A 24,089-nucleotide genomic window follows, 5' to 3' on the forward strand; every position below is an offset into this window, starting at 1 on the left:
CAAATATTTAAGAAGTTAACAGCAATTTAATATAAGTGAGATATGCTAATTTAAGAAATTAAAAATATCAAAATGAGAAAAGTGATTTGATAGATTGAAGCCAATGAAGAAGCTTGCGGCCAAAACAATGATTCTTACTGGGTAATTTTCCCATGAGAAAGCCGCTTCTGATGGCTGCTAATTAGTTTGTTATAAAGTAAAAGAGAACATTTGTATCTATGTTATAAGGAATGGCTGAATGTAGCAGTCAGTGAAGAAGCATATTGCTGGCCTCAGGAGCTCTGAAGAGTTGAGCTGGCCATGAAAGGAAGGCAATGCCCTCATTCTCTCCCTCCCCCCTGCATTTGTAGCCTAGCATCTTCCTATCCTTTTCCTGGTGTCAGGTCAAAAGCGCGCCGGGACAAAGGCGCGCCCAGACAATTGAGCGCAGCGCGGGGGTGCGCGCTGCAGAAAATTACTGTTTTTAGGGCTCCGGGAACCCCACCACTTTACTTAATAGAGATCGCGCCGCGTTGTGGGGGGTTTGGGGGGGTTGTAACCCCCCACATTTTACTGAAAACTTCACTTTTTCCCTGTTTTTAGGGAAAAAGTTAAGTTTACAGTAAAATGTGGATGGTTACAACCCCCCAAACCCCCCATAACGCCGGCGCGATCTCTCTTAAGTAAACTGGAGGGGCTCCCCAACAAAAACCCCCGTCGGATCCCCTAAAAACTGTAATTTTCTTCGGCGCGCGCCTCCGTCTTGTGCTCAGTTGTCGGCGCGCGCCTTTGTCTTTTGTGGGGTTGTCTATGAACCCCTTTTCCTTTTCCTTCCCTTCATAGTAGGCATCTCCCCTCTCCCATTCTTTTCCTCCTCTCATAACCAGCATGTGAAAAAATGTGACAAAGGATCCTGGCTACTGTAACATTGCCTGATGTGCTTATAAAACTTTTAAAGATGATTTTTATAATGTTCAAACAGTAAGAATTAGGTGAAAAGGTAAAAAGGCCTCACTCCTCCTTTCTGCCCCTCCACCAATAGTATCTGTGGCTGTCACCCTACCCTGACAACCCCTTGACAGCATCTGCGTTAAAGCCACTCTTCCTGGAACCACCCCAAGGGCAAGGAATCTCAGTGAAGCTGGAAAGCAGCTTCTCCAAGTAATCCCCCTGTCCCTTCCCCAGCCATCTGCCTTTGTCTCTCTTGATCCCACCTTCCCCTCTGTACCTTTTAAATATTCTTCTGTAGTGGTTGGCGGCAGCATTTCAGACAGCCTGCTCACGCCAACCTGTGCCTTCTCTCCGATGCCTCCCATCTATGCGGAAGCGGGAAGCTATGTTAGAGCGAAGACTCGGGGGGTTGGTGGTAGCAGACTGGCTGAATCACTGCCTGCTGCTACAAAAGAAATGTTAAAAAGGATCGGGAGGGAAGAGAAGGGGTCAGGAGAGACAAAGGAAGATGCCAAGTTGCTGGCTGAGGAGAGGACTGGAGGGAGAGAAGCTCATGGGCGTTCTGGCACAAATTATTAAGCCTAGCTCCTAAAATGACCCCAAATTCCCACAGCACACCCGCCGAAAAAAACACCTGTTCTACTAGATTAATAATGAATTATAAAAATCCATGAATCTAAAAGGCAATAAATTGTAATGCACAAGAAAATGTGTTCTTTCGACTGAATTTTAATGCCAAAGAACTCAAACATATATTATTTCAGATGAAAAATGTGAGAGGTGCCGCCTTTTAGACAGGGGCTGTTTAACACAAAAAGTAAAATGTGAAATGCATTGTGTCAACCTGGAGCTGAATCACAAAAGAGCTGCCTTCTGATGTTTTCTTTATGTCGCCTGAAGGTTTATCCGCACTCGTTTTATCCAGGTTTTAAAAAATGCTTTTAGCCCTTTTACTTTGCAATTCAAGACCGCAATACTTTCTAATTGAGGCTTCATTACCCAAGTTTACGGCAGACTTAATGGCTTATTTTGCCCAAGTCTTTGGGGAATGAGCTGCCTTTGTCGAGCGCTGGCTATTTTGACCAGGCCTCGAAGCATCAAACAGTTCTTTCTTTTCTACTGTATTGTTGTTCACTGTCCTATAATGCCAATAAACAGATTTGAACTAAAAAAAAAAAAAAGTTATTTCTTTTCTAATGCATTATTTTTATTATTGGAACGTAAACCACGCTATTCCTTATGAAGGATGGCATTAAAAGAACTGTAACAAACATAAACAAAGGCTATATACAGTGCTCCCCCGCGAATTCGCGGTCGGCGGTTCCCGGTCCCGGTCATTCGCGGTATTTTCTGACCGCGAACTGCCGACCAGAAGAGGACAGCTGGAGAGGCAGGAGAGGGCAGCTGGAGTGCCGGCGAATGAAGGAAATCACTCGCTGTATGCTCTGACCGCCTCTTCCTGCGGGCCTCACCAATCAGGCCTCATCAATCAGTCGGGCCTCACCAATCAGGAGCTGCTTTGACACGCAGCTTTAGTACAGGAAGAGGCGGTCGGAGCATACAGCGAGTGATTTCCTTCACTCGCCGGCGCTACGGCTGCTCTCTCTTGCGTCTCCCACTGCCCTCTCCAGTCTCCCCCACGAAAAACCGTATTTGCGGTTTTACAAGATTTGCGGGGGTTACTGTACATCATGACCTTTGACTGCCCTCATCTACATATTTGATCTATATTTTACAAACAAAATGGTCGGCCAGTGAGCAATTTCATCTCTCACTTCACACAGCGTTTCATCTCTTTCTAGCATCAATTCACAACCTAACACGTTATCTAAGACAAAAGGAGTTACATTTTCTATTCTTGGATGCCCAGAGTACAAAAAAAAAAAAGAATAAAAAACGTAGGTTAATTAACTCAGGAGGATTTATTTTTGAGACTCATTAATGCTCTAAAATATACATTGGACATCTTTCCGGTAGCCTAAAAGTATTTCTTTAGAGAACAGCAAACTGCCGTAGGTTACACCAGATGCAAATGTGAACTGTGAAATAAGGAACAGTTTTGAACTCAATATAAACTTGATGGCAGATAAAGGCCTAATGGCCCATCCAGTCTGCCCATCCGCAGTAACCATTATCTCTTCCTCTCTCTAAGAAATCCCACGTGACTATCCCACGCTTTCTTGAATTCAAACAGGCTGTTCTGGGAGACTGTTCCACGCATCTACCACCTTTTTTGTAAAAAAGTATTTCCTTAGATTATTGGAGCCTATCACCGCTTAACTTCATCCTATACTTCCAAATGAAAGAGACTCGACTCATGCGCATTTACACCATGTAGGTATTTAAAATCTCTATCATATCTCCCCTCTCCCGACTTTCCTTCAAAGAGGCATATTGAGATCTTTAAGTCTGTCCCCATACGACTTATGACGAAGACCACGCACCATTTTAGTAGCCTTCCTCTGGACTGACTCCATCCTTTTTACATCTTTTTGAAGGTGCGGCCTCCAGAATTGTACACAGTATTCTAACTGAGGCCTCACCAGAGTCTTATACAGAGGCATCAATACCTCTTTCTTCCTACTGGCCCTACTTCTCCCTATGAACCCTAGGATTGCAGGATGACAGGGCCGACTCTTACCTGTTGAGGCGGTGTTATGCTTTCTTGCTCATAAAATTCAGTCGTCTGCTTGGGTTTGATTTGAAGACTCAACCCCTTCTCGAACGCTTGGTGTTCCAACATAAGCGTGGAGCGGAACCACAGGTTGTGCGTCTTGCCCAGGTACTTCAGCACGCAGGGGCGGATGGGAATGGGCGGGACGCACTGCGACATGGCTTCCACAAAGCAGTTTAGAGCACTGGGCTGGCAGTCCCGCTGCACTTGATGGCTCCCACTACATAAAAATGGGCTGATCTCACCTGCAAGAGCCTAAGATTTAAAAAGAAATATTCTATTTAAAAGCATTTTTGTTACTAGTGTAATTTAAATGATCATTATAATATGATAAGCTCTTTTAAGACAAAACACAGCACATAGGCCTGGATACTGCTAAATTAGGCCTGGATACTGCTAAATTCGAGCACTTTTTCCATGCTGAAAAAAAAAAATACTTTGACCTAGTTCAGGGGATATTTAGCTCCTTGCAATGGACATTTATTTATTTATTTATTCGATTTTTTTTTAGCCCGTCGTCCCAAAAGAGCCCAGAACAGGTTACAATGAATATATTGGTGCATTAAAATTATAAGTAAGATAGGTACTTAGAAATTCCCTTACTGTCCCGAAGGCTCACAATCTAACTAAAGTACCAGGAAAAATGACAATTAGAAGAGTAATAAAGAAAGAAAATAGAGATAGAGGAGAAAAATAAGAAAATAAACATACTAATAAGATTACAATGATCTAAAGGAATTTGAAAGGTTAAAAAGAGGGGAGATAAGAATAGATGCAGAGGGAGAACCGTTGGAGCAATAGAATTCTGGGGAAATTTAAATGAAATTTGAATGATAAAATAAAACAAAATAAGTGGTAAAACAATAAGTGAGATTAAAAAATATATCATAAACTAAAAAGAAGTGAAAATAAAAGCACAGTACTGGGTAGAGCTTTGGATTCTTGCCCAGAAATAGCTAAGAAGAAAAAAATTAAATTGAATCAGGTTGGGCAGACTGGATGGACCATTCGGGTCTTTATCTGCCGTCATCTACTATGTTACTATGACTGTAGTGTGTATATGTAGCATGTATATCTGTGCTGTATGTATTCTTGTAACCCGTTCTGGGCTCCTGGGGAGGACGGACTATAAAAATGAGCTAATAAATACATAGAGGGGCATAATCGAAAGGGACGTCTAAGTCCATTTACGTTCATCTTGCAAGTCGTCCACAGTAAAAAAACAGCTTAAGACACATTTTCGAAAGATATGTCCAACTTTTTTTTCGTTTCAAAAATCGTCTAATTATACGTCCTGCCGATCTGATTTTCCAAGCCATTAAATTGTCCATCTTTATACCACATTTTTGTTCAACTTTCCGTCCAAGTCCAAAAAGCCTAGAACAAGCCCTGTTGGACGTGGGAGGGGTCTGCAAAGTAATGGACTGCACACCCAGACATGCCACCTAAACAGTGGGGTATCTTACAGGGCACTGCTGTGAACTTCACAAAATGGGTGCCATGGCTTCTCCTCCCTAACCCTTATAGGTTACAGTGAGCCCCCCAAACCACCTCCAGAATCCCCTAGACTCACTTATCTACCACCCCAATAGCCCTGATGGCTTCAGGAGCCACTTATATGCCAGTAAAAAATGGTTTTGGGGGTGTATAGGGGAGTGCACATGTTTAAGTATCAGTGCAGTGATTACAGGGGCTTATGGGCATGGGTCCTCCTCTCCATGAGTCTCTAACCCAACCCAAAAGACAACTTAAGCTTCCTCTGGGCTGGACGACTAGGCTTTCCTATGCCAGGAGGCCAAGTGATCATGGTCTGGAGGCTGAATTTTAAAGTTATGATTAAAATTTTTATGGGGATGGGGGGGGCGGTTGGTGATCACTGGGGTAGTGTGTGGGGGTCTGTTTTATATGTTTGCAGTGCTTATCTGGTGAGTTTAGGTGGGTTTTTGTGACTTAGACCATGTTTTACATGGTCTAAGTCACACCGTCCAAGTTCCGTCTAGGCTCTGTTGTAAAACTTTCGGTTTTACATGCTGTACGACTAAGTCTAAGCCGGCCCACGTCCCGCCCAACTCCCACCCTCAACACGCCTCCCAAAACCCCCGTTTATCTTTGGACGTTGAGCGGCACTATGAAGGCCTAGGTCGTTTAGAAATACGTCCAAAACCCGTTTTTATTATCAGCACTTGGACGTTTTTGAGAAATGTTCGTCCAAGTGCCGACTTAGGCCGGTTTTTGGACGTTTTTCTCTTTCGATTATGAGCCCCATAGTGTGCCGCACCTTAAAAAGTTTGCGACACACTGCCATAAAGGGATATGAAAAAAACAGAAACCAAGTTATTTATCTAGAATCCTCTACATCAGTGTATCTCAAACTGTGTGCCTCCTGAGATTTCAGGTGTGCAGTGGTACACTGGGGAGGAGGAGAGATGCCGGAGCCAGCTGACTGCCTACAGGACCTGCCTCTCGTGGCGAGAGGCACGTCCTGTAGGCAATCAGTGGGCACCAGCATCTATCCTTTTTTTCTGGCTCTCTTCCCTTCTGGCGCTCCCCCACTGGCGTCTCAGAGCCCGCCTGGAGGGTCTTCACACAAGCAGACGTCGGCATGATGATGTCAAGTATGCGCGTGATGTCATCACGGTGATATCCGCGCACTTCCAGCTGCCTCGAGCCACTACCTTTAGTGTGCTGCGGCTCGAGAAAGTTTGCGAGAAACTGCTCTACATAAATAAATTTTAAAAACACACCCAAATCCATGTTACTATGACCGTTATGCATAGGTTGCTTCGGTCTTGACACAGTACATCCTGCACATGCTTACATGCTGCTGCCTATCAGTAAGGATCTTCCACAGTCTGGAGAAAAGCTGAATCCACGTCTTCTCTGCTAACGGCGTAGAAATGTGACACAGCTGGACAAAGGCACTTAGCAGAGCTCCAGTCTACAAATACAGAAAAAACAAGCACAAATAGAAGTGTTGAGCAATAGGAAATACACTTCTCCCTCGTTATTCGCGGGGGAAATGGGCAGAGCCGGACCGCGAATGGCGAAAAACCACGATTATCCGGCTCTGACCCACCCCCACCTCCCTGCCGCCTTCCTGGCCTTACCTGGTGGTCTAGAGGGCTTTCGGGGCAGGAGCAATCTTCCTACGCTCCTGCTCCGTGCAGCTCGCCATGAGGAAATGGCTGCTGTGAGTTCCCGTAGTCTCTCGAGACTACGACGGGAACTCCCTACTGCCATATCCTCATGGCGATCTGCACAGGGCAGGAGCGTAGGAAGATCGCTCCTGCCCCGAAAAGTCTGCTAGACCACCCGGGAAGGCGGCAGGGAGTAAAAAATATGGTTTTTTAAAAAAAATTTCCCCCTCCCCAGAAAAAAAATCACGATTATGTGAAATCGCGCGTGCAGAAACCGCGAATGGGGAGGAGGAAGTGTAAACAGATTTATAGTTTATAACGTTTGATATACAGGCAGTCCCCGAGTTACAGACACTTGAGTTAAGTACGATTCGAACTTAGGAACGCAGTTGCGGCTTCATTTGATTTCACCGAGCAGTATTTCCAGTGGAACAGACTCCTACACTTCTCATGTAGCAGATTTAGGACCACTTTAAGAATAATTTGTGGTTGTCCATGCTGTACCTTACAGCGAACACTGGAAGGGACAATTGGCCCTTTTGCCAGCTGGGAGCAGAGGTAAGCAGCAAGAATCTTAAAGTCTACAAGCTCTGAGTTGCGTACAAATCTGGCTTAAGAACAGCTTTAAAAATGTAACTTGTTCTTAACCCAGCAGCTGCCTGTATAGGAATAATCAAGCCATTGTGACATCACTGATGAGGTTGGCTCTTAGGCAGTGGTGGAATGAGGCATTATGACATCACAATCTCAGCTTTGGAATGTTGCTACTTAAGAGCATGGTCGTGGCTTCATTTGATTTCACTGAGCAGTATTTGCAGTGGCCTAGACTCCTACACTTCTCCTGTAGCAGATTCAGGAACGATGCATGGCCACATTAAGAACAGTGTGTGGTTGTGCATGCTGTACCTTAGAGGGAACACTGGCGACAGTTGGCCCTTTTGTAAACAGCAAGAATCTTAAAATCTACAAGTTCTGAGTTACATACAAATCCGACTTAAGAACAGCTTTAAAAACGTAACTCGTTCTTAACCCAGGGACTGCCTGTACTGTCTTTCCTTGGAGCACAACAAAGTGTTTCACAAAACAAAGGGAAGGAACCCAAATCTATTTATTTATTCAATTTTTTTTGTACTGTTCTCCCAGGGGAGCTCAGAACGGTTTACATTAATTTATTTGGGTACTCAAGCATTTTTCCCTGTCCCCGTTCCGGCAGGCTCACAATCTATCTAATGTAACTGGGGCAATGGGGGGGTTGCCCAGGATCACAAGGAGCAGAGTGGGTTTGAATCCACCAGTAGATTTAACCACTAGGTGGGCTGGAGTGGCCTTTGACAGTGGTTCGGCTGATAGCTGTTGAACCCTTGTCCACTGCCACCATAGCTGTACTGTTATATCCCTTACAGAAAAATAAGCAGAGCAAAATGAGGGAGAAGTGGGTAAGCCAAAGCTTGGTAAGGGCTGGGGATTGCTTTATCTGTAGTTCTTGAAAAGATTTTCAAATGTCACTGGAGGCTGGATGGTGGAAATCAATTTAGCACTTTGCCTTTTGCAGTATGGCTCCAACCCTAGACAGTTATATTCTTTCTTATAATTCTCTCAATTTATAGGTGATAATCTTAATACACAGCACTGCTAATGGGTTCAACTCAATTAGGTTGCTGGCCTATAGGGGAATTTATATAAGACAATCATTAAAAAATGAAAGATTAGGTTCTTACCTTACTAATCTTCTTTCTTGCAAACAGGAATTTCAGTCTTGACCAACGGGTATTTTCCCTCCTTTACTGCAAAGTTTAGAGAGAGCCTAATTTAAATATTTTTTCCTGCTTCTCCTCTCACTCTAGGCTGTGCTGGATTTCTTCAATCTTTATCAAAGCAGTTAGTCATCCCTAGAGTGTGTACAAAGAAAGAGGAAACACGGGGTTTCTCTCCGAGACAGCACACGCCTGTTCTGTTCAACAAAAAAAACAGCAATAATTATAACATTTTGCAAAGCCTAGTGAGGTGAAATGAAACTGTGTGCAACCTGCATCAATTCAAAAGTTACCTAGTTTGAAAATTCAACACTACTGCAATCAAATTTCTTATCCTCCTGGACCCTAAGGTCCAGTGGAAGTAAACAAGAAGGCTGATCTTCCAGACATATCCAAGACAGAAAACAGGCTAACGAACTGACAGGATGGGCGTCAAGACTGATATTTCAGTTTAACAAGGTAAGAACCTAATCTTCCATTCCAGTGCAACAGGAATATCAGTCTTGACCAACAGCATATACCAAAGTAGTCCCCAGTGCCCAGGGAGGGACAAGTGAGCCTGCTGTCAGCACCGCAGAACCAAACTCTGCATCTCTTCTGGCTGCTACATCCACCTTACAATACTTGGTGGAGGCGAGATCACGTGGCTGCCCTACAAATTTCTTCAGAAGAGACTGCTCTAGCCTCTGCCAGGACATCACCCCTCTGGTGGAGTGTGCCTTTTCTCCCACAGGAGACTGTTTTCTGCTTCCAATACAGGCTGAAGAAATTGCCAGTCAAATCCATCTTGAAATGATTGCCTCTGATGGCAACTGCCCCCGATGTGCTGCACCAGGAGCATGAAGAGATGATCCGACAGGTGAAACTCATTCATCATCTCTTTGTGAATGGAGTCCCGAATGACAGGGAAGCCTGAGCTCCTTGCCCTCTGTAGATGCACCAGGTGTGCATACCATGGCTGTCTCAGTCAGTCCAGGGCAATCAAAATTATTTGCCTATTGTGGGCCTTATCCTTCGGGGAACTCTTCCTACCATTGGCCATGTGGGAAATGCATACAGAAGCTCTGCTTGAGGCCATAGCTGGACCAGAGTGTCCAGGCTGTCATTTCCTGGCTCGTATCTTCGACTAAAGAACAAAGCAACCTTCTTCTTGCTGGCTTATGACATCAGATTGAACATCAGTCGTCCCCAGCGCTTTACAATGCTGTCGAAGACCTCTTGAGACAGAAACCACTCTCTGAGATGCAGTGTCTGACAACTCAGGAAATCCACTTGCACATTGTCCACTCCTGTTACATGTGCCACTGAGAGAGCCAATAGGAGGACCCAGACCATCAGAACAGCATTTGGGCCTCCAATCTCAGTAGTGCACTCCTGGTGCCTTCCCCGATGGTTGATGTAGGCTACCGCTGTGGCACTGTCTGAGACTACCTAGACTGCCTTGCCCTGCAGGATGCTCTCCAGCACCCGAAGGGCTAACTTGATCACTTAGCTCCAAGCGGCTAATTGACCAACCCCACTGCGAGTGGGACTACAACAGGAGACCTTGGTAATGGGCTTCCCAGCCAAACAGGCTGGCATCCGTCATCAAGATGTCCCATGTGGATATGCACAGAGGCATGTTCCGGAATAAGGGCTGAGGCTCCAGCCACCAGTCCAGGCTGCATAGAGCTGTGCTCATCCAAGGCAGCACTAAGTCCAGTGCATCTGATTGAGAGGACCACAGGGAGAGCAGCGTCTCCTTTAGAGGGCATAAATGCACTCTCGCCCAGGGTACTACATATATTGTTGCCACTATGGGCCCCACCAACTGAAGAATTCTAGCCTGTACCCCTCCTCAATGACATCCAGCACCTAGCAGTCTGAAGAGATCTGCATCCACACATGTGAAAACTTCGCCAACCTCCCTCCTACCCAAGGAAGGGGACTACAGGCCTGGCAACATTGCTGTTTTGGGGGGACTGCAGTGGAGCGAGATTAGGTAGTCTGGGGGCGCCTGGCACTCTCGAACCTCTGTCTCAGGCCTTGAAATGTCCTCTGGGAAGCTGACGCTCCCGAGTACTATCAAAAACACTTTGAGCCACGAAAATTTCCCAACTGGACCCTCATGGAGCCCGCAGTCTGCTATACAGTAAGGACTTTGGCGTATGATCCACCACACTGGCCATCAGATCATCTAGACCCTTGCCAAAGAGCTGATTGGTGCCATCAACTCGTATTTGATTCCTAGCAACTTAATGATCATCATTAAATTTTAGTGGCAGAATACAGAAGTAGACTGCCGGGCCTTTCTTCTACGCAGTATAAATAAATGTCGTTGCCGTTGTTGCATCAAATATGATCCTCCACCTCCAACACTGCCTATCTAGTGCTGCCTAGATGGGTGGTACATCGTTAGTCTGACATCTTCACTGAAACCTGTCTGCTTTGGGAGGCCTTGCTGGTAGTAACTGCCCTTTAAAGGGGAGCTTGTTCAACATTGTCTTAGAGGCTGAATCTCCTGTCCACTGTCTGATCCAGAGCATTCTGCAGGCAGAGATGGCATATGCCGAGACCTTACTCTAGACCCTACTCTACTATGTAATCAACCCCTGCCAGAAGAAACTGGGGATCACTGCTGTCGTCTGGGTCTCCATCCCAGTTGAGCTTTGAATAGCATGTTCAGGTAACAAACGATGCTGCTGTTGCCACTTTTAGGCCTAGCATCGTGGCCTCAAAGACAAAGTCCAGTCTGAGGTTTTGGGAGTTCTTTAAAACCACTCCATCTTCACTGGTGTGATTAGTAACTTGTGTCACTAGGGAATCTATCTTTGGCGTATTATAACTGCTGGAACTCAGCACCCATTGGGTTGAGCTTGGTCATAGACTTGGCTACCCTCAGGGACCTCCCAGTGGTTAGTTAGCATCCTGGTAATGTCTGGATGCGAGGGAAAGCATGTCGCATGAGCGAGCACTGTATAACAGAAGTCTGGGGTGGTTCCAACTTTAATTCATGAAGGGATCCCATACTGATTTCCTGCAATATGGATGGCCTGAACAGCCTGCATACCGTTATGTCCTCCACCTGATCGTGGTCTAGCCCAGTGGTTCCCAACCCTGTCCTGGAGGACCACCAAGCCAGTCGGGTTTTCAGGATAGCCCTAATGAATATGCATGGGGCAGATTTGCATGCCTGGCACCTCCATTATATGCAGATCTCTCTCATGCATATTCATTAGGGCTAACCTGAAAACCCGACTGGCCTGGTGGTCCCTCCAGGAGAGGGTTGGGACCCACTGGTCTAGCCCACCAAGCTGAGATGCTGAATCTCCACGCACAGTGAACCCTGAACTATCTTAGTTTGAATCATGTGCTGCCTGGGTCCTTGATACTTGAGCATGGCTTTGACTAGGGGTCCCATGCCCTTCACAGGGAGAAGCCTAACCGTCACTCTCGCTGAGACCCTTGAGAGGCTAGGCCAGCTTCTGTAGCTTAAAAAACGCTTTATACATCATAAGTATGAATTCGGGAGCAAAGCACTGCCCAGGTTGACTGGAGGGACCTGGCAGAATCTCCCATGATGTTCTCTGGACTTTGTCTACCGGCACATGACTGAGTTTCACCAAGGACACAAATTCTCCATTTTCTGGATCCAACTGAAATATCTGGCCCAGGAAACATTCTATATGGGCTCCAATCTCCCCAGAGATATAAAGAGGGGTGAAGCCTGAGGTTCCTGTTCCCTCCTCACGTGTTGCACCGCATGTGGGTCAATTACCTTGCTCAAGACAGACATCTGCCACAAACCTGGCATGAATCCAAAGACTCTCTATCTAGGAGTCTATCAATGCCCTTTTAAATCAAAAAATGAGGGGTTTTGAAGCAGATGGAAACTTTTAAAATCACATCGGGAAAATCAAGATAGCTGCTGCAATAGCGATTTTAGTGATTAAAACGGAACGTGGATGCTTAAAAAATCCAGGGAAAGGGGTTCTTGGAGGTGGGGGACCCTGTCCCTAGCCTCAGAAACTTCCAGAATTAACTTTTGAGGATGCCCCTCCCACCCCCTCCCACCCCAGCTGGGAGCTGCTCACACTGAACCTCTAATAAGAGGTATGAGAAGATTTCTGCCTCAGACAAGCCTGACTAAAAGACACCGGCATGTGTCTTCGGACTGCAATCCAGTCTTCCCTGTGGGACAGGACCTTCAGACCCCCCTCACCGGAGCCCGCATGACATTGTGGGGGGAGGGCTGCAGTCAGCCACGATCCTGGTACAAAACTACCACGCAAACTGCACAGACTGCACGCGAGCCCAATGTGGACGAAACCTGGAGCAAGCCTGTTCCCAAGGGAATGGTCCCCAAGCCTCTGGACTGTTAATGCACACTGGCTACTCAGGGATCATGCAAAGCTTGTGCCTACAGGCTGCAGACCTCTAACCTGAATGCCTGATATCTTCCTGCAAAACAGAGAGCCTCTGCAGCACCAAAAAGCTTTGCTTATGGGAGAAATGGCACAAAAAGAAAGAAAATAAACACAAGCGGAACAGAGAAGTTCCTATAGCTTCACCGTAGAGAGTAAGACAGGAAATCTAGAACAGCCCAGAGTGAAAGGAAGAGGAGCAGAAAAATATGTAAATTAAGCTCTCTAGAGACTTTGCCGTAAAGGAGGGTAAAATACAGTTTGGTCAAGACTCAAATTCCTGTTGCACTAGAATGGGAAGATGTTTAGGGCAGGCTGGCAGTTTAAAGAAAGCAACACCAGAAAATGAATGAAAATCCTGTTAATGACCATTATGATGCTCTATGCTATACAGTTTTGTTTTATTTTTTAGCTAATTAGGACTTGGGGAACAAAATATAAAAAGGAGTACCATATTTTCAAACATGCATCTTATATGAGTTTTTACAAAACAATTGCACACCCTATGTGCTATATGCATGGGTGCATTTTTACTAAGAAGCACCAATTGCAAAATTAGAGCATTTGTTTTTAAGGCTTTTTCTTTTTAGGTTTTTGGCAAGTTTTGTGCACTAATAACGTCTGCAAGAACCTAAGAAGAAAAGCCCTTAAAGACAAATGCTCTAATTTTGCAATTAGTGCCTCTTACAAATTAATATCATTGTATCAGTTTATTTTACATAGACGTGCAATTTGCGATATTAAGTGACGAAAAACACAGTAAACCAAGCACCTGCCTTCCACCCAGATACTTTGAGAATGAGGGGTGGTTGACAGAGGAGAGAGAGTAAGCTGTGGGCTGCCCGCAGAGACCAGAAAGCATTCACTGACCTTAATTTCTCGAAGGGAGTCCAAAAACTTATCATGGCGGTTGGTCAGCATGTGCAATTGGTTACCAATATCCTTTTCCGACAGATCTTTGGTCTTCGGCGTACTGGTCTGATCTCCTGGGGCCAATTCAATATCAATCTCGACATCCTGGACAAAATGTCATGGATTATTGTTCATGGATTATCGTTCATGGATTATTGGTCACAGCAAGCAAAATACTTCTCCATCCAATATTGAAGCACTAACCACTTAAATAAAGGAGCACCAAAGATCAACTAGGATCTTACTGAATGTGGAGTTCTATCCTATTTTTAATGGCGTCCAATTTCTATTTTATTATTTAATTTTATTGTAAACTGCCTTGAATTGCACTGCAACTAAGGTGGCACATCAAATTTAATAAACGATAAACGATACTAGGGATGAAACTGGATGACTAGCTGTGTCTTCGGGACTTTACTTGCCATCACAGACTGTGTTTCTATATTCCAATTACATTTTGGGTAATTCCATCTGCATTTACAAATTTGTAAACCATAATCTGTGCAAGATGGGGTTCAAATTAACCTGCAAACAATCAGAAGTGGTCAGCCGTACTGAGCTCATGAGCTATCTGGAACTAAATAAATATATTCTATAAGTAGCATGAGTTTTGTACAAATGTGCAACTCTGGCATATTCAAGGTTACCCCAGTTACAATGGATTGCAAAACAAATCAGTATTTAAAGCATGATTGGGTAAAAGCAAAATAAGAACTGGGTAAAAGCAAAATAAGAGTGTACGCTCCCCCACTTCCTTCACCACCATAAAGAATATGCAAACTATTTCAAAATTATGCAAATTGGTTTCTCTTTTGCCCTTCTGGAAAGAAAAAAAATTATTATACAGAAATTCATGGGACCAAAAAGTGGTGGTAGCATCACCTTGGAATTAAAGGCAAAAGCCTCCAAGTGCTTTTTGCAGTAGTTTTTGCTGTGTTCCTTCTAAATTGAATCCTTGGCCCAACTATGTACCATGCTTTTTTTTCCCTAACAATTTCCCCGAATGTTAAATCAAGTTCTTATTGATAAGTTTTCACAAATACAGTTAGTATATAGTGTTCCCCTGCGAATTCACGGTTCACGAATCACGGACTCACTCATTCGCGGTCTGCTCCGACTGTCTCTTGCTGTAGTAAAGTCAGGCTATACCAATCAGGAGCTGTGTGTCAAAGCAGCTCCTGATAGGTGTAGCCCGAATTTACTACAGCAAGATACAGTCGGAGCAGACCATGAGTGATTTTCTTCACCTGCCGGCGCTCCAGCTGCTCTCTCCTACCTCCTCTGCTTTTTGACAGGCAAAAAACCACATTCACGGTTTTTCAAAATTTGCAGTTGGAAATAAACTGATCCGTAAAAGTTTTTTGAGCCCCTGTCCTGCGCACAGCTTTTACGGATCAGTTTATTTCTGACTGGCATTTTTATCCACGTATCTTTATCATAGGACTTCAAAGGGACCCCTGAAGAAGACATTCTGTCGAAATATGGACTGTGTTGTGTCCAGGGTCCAAAGCTTTTCAGCGGACTGAGTCCTAGAGGTTTTTATGTGGTTTGCCAAGTTTTAATATTATTTTGATATTAATAAATTCCATCTCAGGAACATCATTTCTCCATATGTTTTTTTGTTTCTTCAAGATTGCAGGGTTCCAGAAATAACCCTGGTGCATAGTTGAGAAGGAATACAGAATTCTGGGTTGGTACAAATGCAGGCTCATGGCACCAGATTCCAGCTCTGATCTCAAATGAACTACAAACTTGAAGAAATGGGGGGGGGGGTCAGAAAACAAAACAAGAGAAAGTGTTCTAAGTGGAGAACAAGCCAAAAAAACTCTTTCAAATCTGAAAAAAGTGCAAAGTAAAAGAAAAAGCAACAAACCACATCTCATTTCTTGATAAAAACACTGGTTCAGACAGGCAAGCAGAAGGTAATAAACAGTTCTTTAAAAATTCATGCAGAAGGAAAACATTATTTTCCCGCATTTGCTGATCTCCCTGCAGGTGGCACTTTTATGAGCCCATTACGTCTGATCTCAGCATAGAAGATCTTACTGCCAGAAGTTCCCAAGAGGTGAAAATTTGTTCTTAAGGCTAAACCAAAGCCTATTTGAAGGATGTGCCACAATATTCTTTAACCTCAACTCTTTTGCTAACTGAACGTTTTCCCTATTTAAATTGAAAATTTCTTCCTGTACTGCAAAACAAATCAAATAATCATTAACTGATCTTTCAAATTTAGTTTAGCAATAGTGGTTTCTACCGTTCACAAAAGGAAATCTGAATATCATATTTATTGGTCCATAATAAGGATAAGATATCTAGTTCTGATTGCATTTTAAAGACTTTTATTGCTCAACTATATCATTATATTTGACATAAAATAATCTAATTGATTTACAAATTTCCAATATCAGCTTATACAATAATCTCCCTCCCCCCCAGACTGAACTATCCAGCAATGGATTAAGCCATGGCAGCCTAACTTCAGAATGATGGCAGCCATTTTGTTTTTGATCAAATATGCCACCACAAGTTAGGTTTGACTTTCAGTCAGTACTAGATACATCTACTGCATTCTGTTCTTATGTTTTCTTGGAACATGAATGCCATATAAATAGAAGTACTAAATTTTCTATGTAACTCTGTCCCCTTGAAGAAAGAAAATGGTAATAGATCCCTCTGCCCTTATAAATAAAGTGCACATCTGGTTCTATAGTTCCGTGGCTGAAGAGCGACATAATCTGTATGACTAAAACAAAAAGTTTCAGCTCATAGATTGCTGCAAACAAGACTGTTGGGCAAAGGAAATTTGAAGAAAAATTAAGACTCCTAACACAGAATCGCCAGGCAGTGGCATAGCAAGGGTAGGAGTTGCCTGGGAGAGTGGCGCCCCCCCACCCCTCCCACACACACACACTCTCCCCTGGCTAAACTCACACCTTCCACCCATTCCTCTTTAAATCTTCACCAGCATGAGCAGTTTCTCTGGTCTGCTGCTCGCACCAGCGTTGGCTTTCCCTCTGATGTAACTTCCTGGCCCTGCAACCTGGAAGTGATTTCCGAGGGGAGCCAGGCTGGCATAAGCAGCAGATCTGAGAAGTTCCTCGTGCTGGCGAAGATTTAAAAAGGTACAAGGGGGTGGGGAGGGGCGGGAGAGGTACCAGCACCCCCACCAAAACAGCACCCAGGGTGGTCCACACCCCATCTTACTACGTCACTGTTGCCAGGCAATACCATGGAACAAATATTTAACTCTATTGGTCTGGCATTCTTATTAGATCAGCAATATGCCAGACGATAAACATTACCTCTTCCTTGGACTCGCTGTTTTCTCGCTCCCTGGGCTCTTGTTTGACATGAGTTACCATGGCGAATGCTGCTCGATCGTGACTGTCAGCTAGGTTGATGACATTGGTGATGGAGGGGAGCATAGCACCCTGACAGCTTGTGCCAATAGTCGTGGTCTTCTCGCAAACCGCCAGGAGAAGCTGCAAAGATTGGGTTGGCAAATAAGGCCACAGGGTTTAGGGTAGCAGGAAATGTGGTGTCAATTTCAGTTCAGCATATGCCTTATTTTCGCACTGCAAGGATCTTTATCAAACTTATTCAAGAATGCTTGCTAAAAACAATGGGAACTGACATAAAAAGATATCTTTCCCCCACTCCCGATGTTCAGCCAGACGTGGTCAGCATTTTTTTGAATGAAGACTCAGCTTTTTGTAATGTTGATTTTATGTTATGTATGTTTTATATGGACGGTATATAAATTTATAATAAAATAAAATAAATGTCCTGATATTCAGTGCAGGGCCATGTCTGGGAACCAGCTGAGTGGCTGCAGCAAGTGATCCCCGACACAAACTGTGAATCGCTGCCCCCCCCCCCCAAAAGCAACCCGGCAGAGATCATATTTTCTCAGTTAATGGTCCACAACTTTGGAATGCTCTTCCAAATCATATCCAACTAGAATCCAATCGTGAGCATTTTAAAACATTATTAAAAATTTTTTGTTTACAGATGCATTTGATTAACGCTCTATAAATGCAGAGCTTTGCAATGATCAATCTCAATTTAAGAGCACATAATCAGCTTTTACTCGCTTATTTCACTTACTTTACTATTAATTTTGTAGTTCTATTTATTCCATTTTAATTTTTTTGTTTTTATTAGAATTAAATGTAAACCGTATAGATGTTTTGCCAGTGACGGGATAATCGCATGACAGACACCAGCGCGGCGACAATTCAGCGCAAGAAAGAAGCGTGCCGCTGAAAAACTTATTTTTAAAGAGTTCCAACTGGGGTGTGTGTGGGGGAACCCCCCCACTTTAACGCATAGTGTTCGCGCTGTCGTTGGGGGGGGAGGGTGTGGGGGGTGCAACCCCCCACATTGTAGAGAAAACAGAACTTTGACTGAAAAAAAATCAGAAAAAGTTCCATTTTCTCTACAATGTGTAGGGTTGAATCCCCCACACCCCCCTCCAACGGCAGCGCGAACACTATGCATTAAAGTGTGGGGGGGGGGTTCCCCCCCACGCCCCCCCTGTCGGAACTCTTTAAAAATAAGTTTTTTGGCGGCTTTCAGCGGCGTGCTTTTTTCTTGCGCTGAATTGTCAGCGCTGGATTGTCGGCGCGCTGGTGTCTTGTGCGCCACTGACTAAGAACCATTTTGCCAATGCGGTATATTGGTCTTACTATAAGCATAGCCCCAATCCTGAATATCAAGCAATAGTGACATTTTCAAGCACCCTGGCTGGCAAACACTGCCTTAAAAGAAAAAAAGAACTCTACGTGATCAGAACTTTCTATCATGTCACTTGACCCACCTCAATGCATTGCTTGATCCAGAAGTGGTTCCCCATTGCTTCCCAATTCTGAGAACAGGTAATATACAGCAGGCGCTCATAGACCCGGCGTTTCATAGAATTGTCAAACACCTCGAAAAATCGGGCCCGGATGAGAGGTTGAGCACAGCGTAATCCAGATAAGAATGCAGGTTCAAGTTTAGCAGTAAGCTCACTGCCAGACAGGTTTTCGTCCCTGTGGTGAAAACTCAGAGATAAATTACTACTCTTAATGCAAATTTTTGACATTCTAACCCGCTGATGAAAAGCTTCCAAAACTGTCTTGGTGACCCCTGAACTAATCGGGCTGAATATGCATGAAGTAAATTTGCATACATTGGAAGTCATATATATGCAAATTTCTCTCATGTATATTCACTGTTGATATCCTGAAAATTCAACTGGACAGATATGGAAAGCCCAATGCTAAGATAAAGTTGTTCTGTAATGTTTAAATACATTTGCATTGCTTCCCCCAAAATAATATGTATGTGTGCTCCTTGAGTTCATTAAACAATACAGACAACGCTCCCTCTAAGGCAGGGGTGTCCAACCTTTTCAAAATTTTTTTCTGGGGCCGTGCAAATGCAGCAGCAAGACAGAGGAGGGAGCTGTCAAGATGGTAAGCATGCAGAGGCAGCAGAGGAAACTGCATTGCCCTCGACCGGGGCCGCACAAAATACCGTATTTTCACGCATATAATGCGCGCGTTATACATGATTTTACAAACCGAGTATAACCATGCGCGTTATATTCGTGAGCGTGTTATCCCCTTTTTTTTTTACATAGTTCCCCCCCCCCCGACATCCGATTCACCCCGCAGGACCGCTCGCACCCCCACCCCGAAGGACCGCTTGCGCTCGCACACGCACCCCCACCCCGAAGGACCGCTCGCACCCCCACAGCCTTCCCCCCCCATCATGCAGAAGCTGCCTACCGTTGTCCTGCTGCTTCCTCTGCCGGCAGTCCTGCCCCTTCTCTGAGCCCTGCGTCTACGCTGCTTCCTCTTCCGGCGGTCCCGCCGGAAGAGGAAGCAGCGTAGACGCAGGGCTCAGAGAAGGGGCAGGACCGCCGGCAGAGGAAGCAGCAGGACAACGGTAGGCAGCTTCTATATGATGGAGGGGGGGTGGGGAGGCTTTGGGGGTGCGAGCGGTCCTTTGGGGTGGGGGTGCGAGCGGTCCTGCGGGGGGGTGAATCGTATGTCGGGGGGGGGGGGCATCAGGCTTTCAGGGTGGGGACAGGACTTCAAGGGGGAGAGGAGAGTCGGGGCGGGCGAAAGGAGAGTCGGGGCGGCCAGAGGAGAGTCGGGGCGGGCGAAAGGAGATTCGGGCTGGCCAGAGGAGAGTCGGGGCGGGCGAAAGGAGAGTCGGGGCGGCATGCGTGGTATACGGGTGTGCGCGGTATATAAAAATTTCTTTACATAAATTAGAGTTTCCCACGCGCTATACCCGTGTGCGCGTTTTACACGGGTGCGCGGTATATGAGTGAAAATACGGTACTTCACGGGGCTGCATGCGGCTCTCAGGTCGCAGGTTGGACACCCCTGCTCTAAGGAGTGGCTGGGTGCATGCAATTTTTTTATTTTATTTTAATGTGAGCAACAAGTTCAAAAAAACCAACAATTTTTGATCTCAGTATTAACAACGTATTTCCGTATACAGCACAAAAAACCAACACATATGTGGTAATTGATTTAGGGCTCCTTTTACGAAGGCGCGTTAGGGCCTTAACGCGCGGAATAGCCGCTACCGCCTCCTCTTGAGCAGTCGGTAGTTTTTTGGCTAGCGTGCGCTATAGCACGAGCTAGTCCGGTGCGCGTGCTAAAATCGCTAGCGCACCTTCGTGAAAGGAGCCCTTAGTGTAGCTTAATTAATTTTTTAGAGTTTAATTTTGTTTCAAACTCTGGTCAGGTCGGCTTTTTTTGTGAGCGACCAAGTTAACAATCACATAAAATGTATAAGCAATTTGCTCAGACGCTCCGCTTAGAGGGAATATAGATTACAGATTTCTTTTGTTAACCATGCCCATTTCTGTAAATCCTATTGACCTCTATAAAATGGCACCGATTCTCTTTCCTTCACTTAACATAAGAACATAAGCATTGCCTCTGCCAGGTCAGACCAGGGGTCCATCGTGCCCAGCAGTCTGCTCCCACGGCAGCCCCCCAGTTCCAAGACCTATAAGTGATCCTTTACTTAAACCTTTTATTCCCTAATCATTTAATATCCTGTATAGTAACCCTCTATCTATACCCTTCAATCCTCTTCTCCTTCAGGAAATCATCCAATCCCTTTTTGAAGCCCAATATCGTACTCTGTCCTATCACCTCTTCTGGAAGCGCATTCCAGGTGTCTAACACCCTCTGAGTGAAGAAGAACTTCCTAGCATTCGTTCTGAATAGAAACATAGAATATGATGGCAGAAAAGGGCCACCGGCCCAACAATTCTGCCCACTCTAAGGACCCTCCCCCCAAGCACTTCCCCGAAGTGAACCCACATGCTTATCCCATTTTTTCTTAAAATCGAGCACGTTGCTTGCCTCAAGTACCTGAAGAAGAAGATCATTCCAACAATCATCCACCCTTTCGGTGAAGAAATACTTCCTAGTGTTGCTATGAAATCTCCCACCCCTGAGTTTCAACGGATGCCCTCTTGTTGCCGTAGGTCCTGTAAGGAAAAAGATATCTTCTTCTACCTCAATATGGCTAATAACATATTTGAACGTCTCTATCATATCTCCCCTCTCTCTGAGTTCCTCGAGAGAGTATAGCTGCAACTTACCTAGATGTTCCTCATATGGGAGATCCTTGAGTCCTGAGACCATCCTGTTGGCCATTCGCTGAACCGACTCCACTCTCAGCACATCCTTTTGATAATGTGGCCTCCAAAATTGAACACAATATTCCAGATGAGGTCTCACCATGGACCTGTACAACGGCATTACAACTTCGGGCTTCCGGCTGACAACACTTCTTCAGATGCATCCCAGCATTTGCCTAGCCTTGGATGAAGCTTGATGGGCAGTCTTCATATATTCACTAATGATTACTCCTAGGTCCCGTTCTGCAGCAGTTCTTGTTAATCTGTCTCCTTTCAATTTTTCTGAATCCTCTCTTGTTTTTGTTGTCCCCGTTAGTCTGAAGAATCTGTCTCTCTCCACCTTCTCTTTGCCTTTCATGATCTTATAAGTCTCTATCATGTTCCCTCTAAGTCTCCATTTTTCCTTTTTACTTTGCATAATTTTACTTTTTCATTTTTCCTTTTTACTTTGCAGAATTTGTCGGACCTGCCCGGATCTGGCCCGAAATGGGTTGGTGAATCTGGCCCAAGGTCCGCAAGCACTTTGCAGCTGCTGCTGGATTAGAGGATTCACACACCTCACAGATTTTATTTGGTTTATCAGGTTCTCTGCGTTCAGTTTTGGAGACCGTATCTGGCGAAGGACGTAAGAAGACTTGAAGCGGTCCAGAGGAGGGCGCCGAAAATGATAGGAGGCTTGCACCAGAAAAGAGCCCCAACTTCTCTAGCCTTTCTCATATGAAAGGTTTTCCATGCCCTTTATCATCCTTGTTGCTCTTTTCTGGACCCTCTCGAGCATCGCCATATCCTGCTTTAGGAACGGCGACCAGTACTGGACGCAGTACTCCAGATGCAGGCGCACCATCGCCCGATACAGTGGCAGGATAGCAGGAAAGCTCATGTGTTTATTCCCCCAAATGTCCTATACAAGTTCGCTGCAATTAACAACTACCTCTAATATTATTACACAATCTGGAATTTGCTTATAGCTAAAAGATGAATTATATGGTTATTAAACACAAGGCATGTTAAAATAAAATTATGAACCAATAAACTGCAACTTGTGATTAATTGCTATAATTACCTATAGACATAGTTAACTAGGTCTAAGAACTGGGCATTTAATTCAAGGTCTTCTGGAAAACGCTTTTCAATGTAGGTCATCATTTTCACCAGCAAAATGGACTTCTCCCGGAGTGTAGGTGTCTGGGTGAAGAAAAGAGGACATAATTAACTCTCCCATTTTAACCTTAATTTGTGAGGAAATAGTAACGTGCCAAAATTCAACAAAAGCAAAAAGGCAATATTCAAACAAACTGCAGCTCACAGTCGAAAGACCAAAACAAAGGAAAAACTGCAAATACGATGTACAAGGTGTGAAACTGATCTTTATTAAGGAAGACACAATGTAGCATTCAAAAATAAATAAAAATATGATTTTCAGGTGCGAGTCCACAGGACCCGACAAGGGGCTAGATTCACAAAGCAAACCGATTGTGTACCGATCGGTTTGCAACCCCTTTACGAGCAAATTTCCCTCCGGCCTGATTCACTTGCCTCTCCTGCGATCCGCTTCAAATCCGTGCATGCAAATGAGGTGAAACGCATGCAAAGTAGGCAGGGACGCGATTCACCACACAAAATTTCACCTCCGACTGGGCTGGCCGATCAACTGAAGAAGCGACTGCTGGGGACCAGTCGAAGCCCTGCTCTCTGCTGCCCCGAATCTCTCCTGCCTTCCATACCGATGCTCTTCTCCTGCCTGCCCGAACTGCCCTGGATCTCCTGCCTGCCAAGAAATGCTCTGATCGCCTGCCTGCCCTGACTCTCCCACCCATCCCCGCAGTACAAGCCCGTGGTTTTAGCCCGCGGGTTTAAAGCGGGTTAAAACCACGGGCTCGCAGGGCTAAAAACTGTGGTCCCTTCCTGTATACTAGAAAGAAAAAAGATTCCACCCTCTTGTAAAGTCTTCGTGTCATGTAATCTTATAAAGTCCACTACGTTGTCCCCACCTTCCTAAATCATCACTGCTAGATGCCTGCTGCCCAAGCTGATTGAACCAGTGTAAGCCAAAAAAAAAAAAAAAAAAAGAGCGCGGTTCCGATCGGAATGTACAGACCATCTACAGATGGTATGTGCATATGTGGGGATCGCAAAAAAACGATCCATGTCAGCAGATGGGGGGCGTTCCTCCGATCGCCCTCATCTGCATATTTACTTTGCAGAATTTGTCGGACCTGCCCGGATCTGGCCCGAAATGGGTTGGTGAATCTGGCCCAAGGTCCACAAGCACTTTGCAGCTGCTGCTGGATTAGAGGATTCACATGCCTCACAGGTTTTATTTGGTTTATCAGGTTCTCTGCGTTCAGTTTTGGAGACCATATCTGGCGAAGGACGTAAGAAGACTTGAAGCGGTCCAGAGGAAGGCGACGAAAATGATAGGAGGCTTGCGCCAGAAGATGTATGAGGAGAGACTGGAAGCCCTGAATATGTATACACTAGAGGAAAGGAGGGACAGGGGAGATATGATTCAGACATTCAAATACTTGAAGGGTATTAACGTAGAACAAAATCTTTTTCAGAGAAAGGAAAATGGTAAAACCAGAGGACATAATTTGAGGTTTGGTAGATTCAAAGGCAATG

General features: G+C 44.9%; 1 protein-coding gene across 6 annotated transcripts in view; it reads right to left on the minus strand.

Moving 5' to 3' along the window:
• The window catches only part of TRRAP (transformation/transcription domain associated protein), a 359,951-nt gene that overhangs the window by 136,049 nt on the left and 199,813 nt on the right, over nucleotides 1–24,089 (minus strand). For all 6 annotated transcript variants that reach the window (XM_033914195.1, XM_033914194.1, XM_033914196.1 and 3 more), the window contains 6 exons: nucleotides 22,531–22,652; nucleotides 18,630–18,843; nucleotides 17,113–17,292; nucleotides 13,769–13,915; nucleotides 6,423–6,542; nucleotides 3,572–3,859 (listed from right to left, as the gene is read on the minus strand). In XM_033914195.1, coding sequence (XP_033770086.1) covers nucleotides 3,572–3,859; nucleotides 6,423–6,542; nucleotides 13,769–13,915; nucleotides 17,113–17,292; nucleotides 18,630–18,843; nucleotides 22,531–22,652 — 1,071 coding nt within the window. The remainder of the gene's footprint in view (nucleotides 1–3,571; nucleotides 3,860–6,422; nucleotides 6,543–13,768; nucleotides 13,916–17,112; nucleotides 17,293–18,629; nucleotides 18,844–22,530; nucleotides 22,653–24,089) is intronic.

This window comes from Geotrypetes seraphini, chromosome 11, assembly GCF_902459505.1.
Source record: "Geotrypetes seraphini chromosome 11, aGeoSer1.1, whole genome shotgun sequence".
Classification (NCBI taxonomy): domain Eukaryota; kingdom Metazoa; phylum Chordata; class Amphibia; order Gymnophiona; family Dermophiidae; genus Geotrypetes; species Geotrypetes seraphini.